The sequence below is a fragment of the Symsagittifera roscoffensis genome, chromosome 4 (genome assembly GCF_963678635.1).
Source record: "Symsagittifera roscoffensis chromosome 4, txSymRosc1.1, whole genome shotgun sequence".
In the NCBI taxonomy this organism is placed as follows: Eukaryota; Metazoa; Xenacoelomorpha; order Acoela; family Convolutidae; genus Symsagittifera; species Symsagittifera roscoffensis.
In genome coordinates, this window is record NC_087065.1 from 16,752,906 (window position 1) to 16,761,093 (window position 8,188).

An 8,188-nucleotide genomic window follows, 5' to 3' on the forward strand; every position below is an offset into this window, starting at 1 on the left:
GGTTGATAGTTCGAAATTAAAAAATTGTAGCGTTGTTTGAAGTGGCGTTGAATTGCAAGCATTTCACTAACTTCAGGTGTCAACGCGTAAAAATTACCTGTCACTCGTTTCAGAAGTTTATCGATTTTTTTGGATTGGTTTTTGACATTTTCACTTAGCTTAGCAATTGAATGCTTCATTCCAATATCTTGTTCGTACCACTTTTGAATTTCTTGAGTATACATGTTAGTTTGCTCGCCGGTTCCTGAAAACTTTGTTTCAAACGCCAAATATTGAAATTTCCGTTCAGGAAATAGACGATTGAATATGTTATGCTACTCGTTACATAACCTTTCATACTCAGGTTGAGCAAGCGATGCGCTTATTGCATGTGCATATGCAGAGTTCCGAATTCGTTTGATTCGAACTAAATCCGCAGCTTCAGTCGTCTCGGTGTCGTCGGGCTCATCGTCCCAGCCTGTTTTTGGCTCGTCAAGACGTTCTGAATGACGAATGACGAACATCAGTAGAGTTATATCTAATAATTCTGCGTTGAAGTTCTCCTAAAAAACTTTAATACCAAGAACGAGACGATAAGGTTGATGTCAAAAAAATGAAAACAGGCAAACTGATCTCAGACGTTGTAACTATCTGAGAAAAACGGGAAATAATGAATGTTTTTCAAACATAGAGGTTATATTGGCATAATTTCCACAACTTCTTTTTTGTTTATAACAAAGAGAAAAATTCCATGGAAAACAAAAAAATAAGAGTGAAGAGCCAAACTGGCGTTAATTAAACCAATAGTTGAGCCGTGGCATTAATTAAACCGACAAAAACTGACAGATATATCATAAACCAAAAAAAAATCAAATAAGCATTCGCAAAATAAAAAATTTGCAAGGTCTCAAAGCAAACACCTCTGTGAACCCAAGCAGAGATTTAACCTTTGCGCAGAGTATGCAGAACTACTTGCATGCACTTGTTATGCACAAGTAAAGCAGCACTTTGCATTCAAAAACAAGAAGAAAGAGTCTTTGAAATACAAGAAAATGCATTAATGAACTAAAGTTCCTTCCCATCACGGGTCGGTGCCATGAGAAAACAAAAACTGTGCGACCTACTCAAAATAAAATGTGCGAGTTACTTTCCATGTGCACAATGAAAAAAACGGAAAATAATTGCTTATTACATCAATTAGACTCTGATTTGTTTTGCCAAACTGTTAGAGAAAAGTTCCTACCCTGAAATTTCAAGAAACTCAAGTTACTACCCTGAAAATGTTTTTGGATAGTAACACAGTTTCAGATTTTCATATTAACTTGACATTTATATGCGAAAAGTTATCAAACCAAGCACCACCTTTGGTCCAAGCGGAGACGTTTTCAGTTTAACGGCTCGGCTCGTTAAATACGCAAAACTGCTTGGACCAAAAACACCAATTTTGTTTGACATACTGGTATAAAAGCAACAAGACTGCTCGCATCAGTGCAACGCCCCCTGAATTTTCCCACTGTTCTTAAGGTCGATGTAGTGTTCACTTAAGAAACATGGATACAAAGTTCAAAAAAAAAATTTGAAACACTTTTAGATTTTTTTTCAAAATCATCACCCCACGCGCTATGAAAAGTTTGAAGTAATATATTTCGCATATTGCAAAAAATTGAATACACCCAATACCATCCCTCATTTCAATTTGAATTGATTTTAAGACGGATTAACTCTCCGCTTTCGCGTTAATATCACGAAATATATCGCGCGTTATTTGCCCCAAATTGGCAGTTTCTGATCCCCGGTAATTTAAAAAAAAATCATTTAAATAACCTTTCTAAATTTCAGCTCAGCACAACAATACATTTCAAATGATAAAAAATTGCTGGATAACAAGCCAAAATTGGTCTGGAAGAAATCCACCACGAGCACAAACTTTCCTTCCTTTTCTCCGAAAGTCGAAACAATTACATTCATAATTACATCATGATAAAACAATTTCATTATTCAAGATAAAAAATTTTTTGATTGATGTTTTTTAATTTGAAAGAAAATTGAGAAACCTCTCTTCCTGAGTTGAAAAACGAATTCAAAGAGCAAATTTTGTTCCCAGAGAGTCTAATTTAAGTAACTTTTGCAAACTGACTGTAAAAAGCGCCAAAAAGGATTTTACATATTTAAGAGAAAAACAACAACTCAAGAATTCAATTCATTACAGAGGGGAAAGCGGAGCTTTGCAACACCTGCGATGCAAAAGCCTATTGAACTACAAATAAGTGAATGAAAAAAAGACAGAAGCCAAAAAAATATGTTGGAAAAAACTACTAGAAAAAACAACTTGACAAAATTAAAAACTACAGTATCAAAATTTTCACATTTGTATTGGATGAAGTTCATAAACAGCCCTTGAAAAGGAAATCATTTACTAAGCGGCAACAAAGGCTATTAACTTTGGGTCGAAAACTGTTGCGCCGAAAACAAAACTGTTGTCATATTGAAACTCATAAAATTTAAAAGTTTTTACGACCCATCCTAACTGAAACAAAATCCCAAATGAAAATTTTTTTTTGCCCTCAAAATAACGCAAATTAAGTTGACTCAGTCAATATACCATAAACTGTAACTGCTTGAATATTTGAAAAAAAAAACGAAAAATAAAAAACTCAAAATCAGACATGGTAAATTTACATTTTTGTGAAATTTCAGTTATAGCAAAAAACTGTATTAATTGAAACAAAGCTTTAAAAATCAAACCAATAAAAATTCTACAAGAAAAAAATGGCGTGTAAAAAATCATGAAATGAACCGATAGAAACTAGGGCGAAAGCCACTAACCCGAAAAAATTGAGTAACTTCTTTGAAAGATGATTACAACTTAAAACTTGAAAATACTCGAGAATTGAAGTTCCTCTAGAAGAAAAGATTGTCTAGAAGTGTGGACAAAGTTGTTTACGGGAAAAAATTTAGCATTCGATTGCAAATTCTAGCTTATCGCAATGGTAAAAACTACAATTTTCAGTAACTTCCTATTTTTCACGACAATGAGACCTGTACTTGACATTATATAAACAAAAACAGACAGTATCAAAAGCAGTTTTCATTCCCCTCGGATTTCTCAAAATCAAAACTACTCTTATAAAGCCTAAAATTCATTCTCACTTAAATATGACTTTCAATAAAAATGCAAAGTTTCATCTCAATTTTTAAAATACCATTGCAGACACTTGAATCAAATGTAAGAGAAAATTCTTCTTTGGATTGTTTTTGTAAAGTTCTAAGGCTTTGAAAATTACAAATTCAGCAATTTTTTGGACTAATTCTTGTGCGCTTTGAAGATTTGATCATTGATGCCGAAGGCGCTAGGCTATTTATTTATGCAATGCATTTTATCCCGCGCTTCAGCGGAAAAACTAAATTTATGTTTTTTTTATGATTTCTTTCAGCAGTAACTATCACATACGGATAAACGTTCAATCTGGATAAACGTGCTTTGTCCTGATACGCGAGCAATCTTCTAATACGAGCAAACTTGAATACCAGCTCCACTCTCTTGCCAAGTTAGTTTTTAGGCGTTTCTTTTTTGAGCATTTGACTAACCAATTTACGTGTTCAAGCATCGGCATATCTCGCTATCAATTAAATTTGTTTTGCATGTGGTACTCCCTGGAATCTTCGTTCCTTATGCTTTTTTTAAAACAAAAAATCAGTATGTCTCCAGAACCCTGTTAGGGGTAAGGAGTTCAAACTGGAAAGATAGCACTCCGAAGCCTATCCGTATTCGAGAAAGTACTGATTAAAATAACTCCAGTTAACGCAAAACAACTTGATTGAATCGAAATACCATATACTGTAACTGTTCAAATAATTGAAAAAAAAACGAAAAAAAAAAACTTAAAATCAGACATGATAAATTTACATTTTTGTGAAGTTTCAGTTATAGCAAAAACTGTTTAAATTGGAGAAAAACCCATGCTTTAATATACAAACAAATAGAACTTCCACCAGATAAAAATAGCGTTAAAAAAACATTAAAGAAACCAACAGAAACTAGGACAAAAGCCACGAACCCGAAAAAAATGAGACTTTTTTGAAAAATTTTTACAAACTGAAAAGCAAAGATCCTCGAAAAATGAAGATCCTCTAGAAGAGGAGATTGTCTAGAAGTGAGGACAAAGGTGTTTACGGGAAAAAAGTCTAGCATCCGATTGCAAAACTCTTGCCTATCGCAAAGGTAAAAACTACCTTTTTGAGTAACATCCAATTTTTCACGTCAATGAGACCTGAACTTGAAGTTATATAAACAAAAACAGTGAGTATCGAAAACAGTTTTCATTTCGCTAGGAATTCTAAAAATCAAAACTAATCTTATAACTAAAAATCAGGCATAAACCTATTTCTCAGTTTATTATGACTTCAAAAAAATGCAAAGTTTTATAACAACTTTTAAATTCCATTGCAGATTTGGGCTCCTTTATTTCAAATTTAAGAAAAAAAAACTTTCTTGGATTAATTTTGTGAACTTCTAAGGATTTATAAATTATCAATACGGCAATTTTTTGGACTAATTTATGTGCGCTGTGAAGATTTTATCAATGATGCTGAAGGCATTACGCGATTTATTTATGCAATGCATATTATCCCGCATTTATGCGGAAATACTTAAATTATGTTTCTTATAGTATTTCCTTCAGCAGTAGCTATTAAATACAGATAAAGGGGCAATCTGAGCATTCAGTACATTGTCTTGATACGCGAGCGATCTTCTAATGCGGGCAAACTTCAATACCAGCTCCACTCTCTTGCCACGTTAGTTTTTAGGCGTTTCATTTTTGAGCATTTGACTAACCAATTCACGTGTTCAAGCATCGGCATACCTCGTCATCATTTAACTTTGTGTTGCATGTGGTACGCCCTGGAATGGTCGTGCCTTCTGTTTTTTTTTTTACAAAAAAACAGTATGTCTCCAGAAACCTCCTAGGGGTAATGAGTTCGAACTGGAAAGATGGCACTCCGATGTCTATCCGTTTTCGAGAAAATAGTGGGTACACCTAAAAATCTATGAAAAATACTAAAAAAAACCCTATTTGAGCTTTTTGAATTTCAATGACTAATTATGTTTCAGACTTTTTTGGATCAAATTAACCCAATTTGAGATAACTGGATCAAAAGGTAAGTTTTTACTCCATTGGAAAGTCTGAAAACTATCATTTTTTAAAATGTTTTCGTGATTTGTACGCTTTTGTTGCTCAATAGTCGAGTTTGCCTTGCTTCCAACAAAAGAAATAAAGTTAAATAAAAAAATCAAAATTCAAACCTCGAAATATAAATTTAAAGAAATTCCTGAAAAAACACCAAGACCTATATAAGAGTATACACTACGTTCATGACTCGTAAACAAGACAATCATTAAATTCATAGATGCTTTGTCTCATAATACAAATAAAAGTGATCTAAAAACTTTATGGTAGTCATTTTTCGTTTCGTTTGATAAAGCTGTAGGTTACTGGACCACTGTATAGAGTTCAAGATGTGAATGAAAAATGACGTAGCATATCTTTTGTATAACAAATACAGATGATTAAAACAGTTTTTTTTTTCACGTGGGAACTTCGCACTAGATATACTTCCGACTCTAATGCACATATCAGGATAAAAAATTGGACATTATCTTTTTTTTGCAACCATCGTTCCGAAATTTTGAACGAACCCCAAATATTGGGAATCGACCTTAAGCGATGAAAAAAAAGCTAATTTACTGAAAAAGAGATTAACTCCTTTTTTGGAGCTGAGCTGGAAATTTTTGGAGCTGAGCTGAGCTGGAAATTCTTTTTTTGGAGCTGAGCTGAGCTTAAAAAAATTAGTCTGTTAACTTTTCTTTTCTGAGTTCAAGCTTTTGTATTTTTTGTAACTTATTTCAACAAATTAATAAATTGAATGTAGCTGACTTCCCAATCTCTTGCAACACATTCATTCCGAGTCCTTATTTTTGAAAAGTCATTGATGATTTTAGAATTAGGCATGCTCAAGTCGATCTCACAAAAAACTAGCCACAAATAAAGCAGAGAACAGATGCTATGAAATTTCCAATGCTGCAGATCGTGATTATAGCAAAAATGCCACTAAATAAGTGAACACTTTTAATGAACATTTATATTTGAGATTTAGGTTAGAAAAAAAAGGTGCGTATTAATACACTAACGCTGTCTTGTGTAGATATTATGATATTGAACATTTTATAAGGTCAACATACAGTTTGAATTCAACAAGCATATGCTTACGTCAACTGGTTTTGTTCCTTGACCATTGCAATGGAATGACAAAAAGCTGTTTTAAATTATAAGTATTCTGGTTTTGTCGAACAGTTCAAAATCTCTAAGAATTGTCAGAGCCTAACTCAAAGCCTTACCTTACCACTGAATTCAATCTTTAGAACGGGTAAAAAACATAGCTCACCATTTATTACATTCATTTATATATCTAAGTTAGACTAATAAAGGCAAATGTAGGATAAACAATTGCATATGGTTTCCGCTGATCAGAAATTTAATCGCAAATGATTTAATTGCTTTCTACAAAAAAAAACGAAACTTAGCCAAAAAATAGCCTTTTTCTTATTGAGATGAAAAACAGATTAAGAAATTGGGAATCTCAGTACATTTCTAATGCATGAATAAAAAACAGCTATTTTCAACAGCCAGAGTAGAAATAATAACATTATTTACCGAACTATATATTCATCTTTGTACCAACTAACAAGGCAAGAAACTCTTGCGATGCCGTAATCCAATCAATTACAATATTCTTGCCATTGAAAGTAATCATACTTGTTTTATTTACGTTATCCCACTGTTTACTAACCTTCGCATCTGGGTAGAGCAGTTTCCATTGACTTTGACTCAATACTTTTCTCTTGAACTTCTTGAAGTCACTTTTGCAACTCAGTACAAGCTGGCAAACTGTTTGAGGCTTCGCCTTTTCTTCCAAAATCTTCAGAACAGCCATTCTCCCGAAGTCCAACAAAAGATGACAAATGTGCACAAAATTAGCACGATAAGTCTCCTTTTCAGGATTTATATCCAAATTCATGCGGAGTGGTTTTTTCACAATTTTTAATATTATAAAATTGGTTTTAGAATTGCTGAAGTGTACAATTATACTGATTTTTATTGAACATTGATGCCTTAGAATCATATATTTTCAGGTTGAAGCAAGTTACCGGTATTTTTCAACGCTGAAAGTCAGCTCTAATTAAATGTTCCCCAATTTGTATTTAATTTGGACCACTTTTTGTTTGCTAACGCTTTCTGCTGGAGACCGAAGAAAACGAAGCGGAGCAATATTTTTTTAATCAAAAAGCAAATTACTAAACCGATAATAAAAGATGAATCTAAATTAGTACACTACACCGAGAAACAAGACACATTTGACAATATTTCAAAAAATCTCCTTGCCTTTATATTGCAGTTCTTAAAACAATTTCAATTTTCAGCAACAGGTTATTTGTCAGTTTAGGATTTGTCAAACTCGAAGTCTATGGTTATTGATTTTCTTAAAGGCACAAACTTGCGTTCGTTTACTCCTGCGCTTGTCAACATTTTCCTAGAAGCTATGAACTGTTTTTCATCGTGGTAACTATCCGTCCCAAAAATAACTTCCTTAATTCCCGATTGAATAAGTAATTTCGTGCACTCGTTGCAGGGAAATAAAGTCACATATATTCTACAATCTTTCACTTGAGTTGTATTTCTATTAACGACTGCGTTCATTTCTGCGTGGCAAACGTAAGCATATTTTGTGTCTAAAAATCCACCCTTTTTCCCCCATGGAAAATCATCGTCATCACAGCCTACTGGAAACCCATTGTAGCCAACACTGACAATTTTGTTGTCGGAATTCACGACACAAGCGCCGACTTGTCGGTTCGGATCTTTGCTTCGCTGGGCGGATAAAAGGGCAACCGACATGAAGTATTCGTCCCATGAGAGGTAGTCGTTTCGTTTAAAACCTACCCACGGCAAACCGCCGTTCGATTCATTCTCTTTAAGAGAAACTGAATTCAACTCAGAAGCCAAAATATTGTCCGACATATTACACCAAAAAACAATTCAAACCTGAAAAATAGGAATTTGTCCATAACTTGCTCATGCTATTGAAATCTTTAAAATATGTAAGCTAATTTAGTCATTTTAGCTTCCGCAATACACACTACACTACTAAA

The 8,188-nt window shown here is 33.5% G+C and overlaps 1 protein-coding gene across 1 annotated transcript; it reads right to left on the bottom strand.

Moving 5' to 3' along the window:
• Nucleotides 1–7,422: 7,422 nt before the first annotated feature.
• Nucleotides 7,423–8,186, bottom strand: LOC134843681 (deoxycytidylate deaminase-like). The gene has a single exon (XM_063859894.1). It carries the CDS (start codon nucleotides 8,055–8,057, stop codon nucleotides 7,479–7,481), a length of 579 nt encoding a protein of 192 aa, XP_063715964.1. The 5' UTR covers nucleotides 8,058–8,186; the 3' UTR covers nucleotides 7,423–7,478.
• Nucleotides 8,187–8,188: the final 2 nt, after the last annotated feature.

Excerpts from the sequence above, each read along its gene's own strand:
- LOC134843681 (XM_063859894.1), bottom strand. The coding sequence starts at position 8,057 with ATGTCGGACAATATTTTGGCTTCTGAGTTGAATTCAGTTTCTCTTAAA.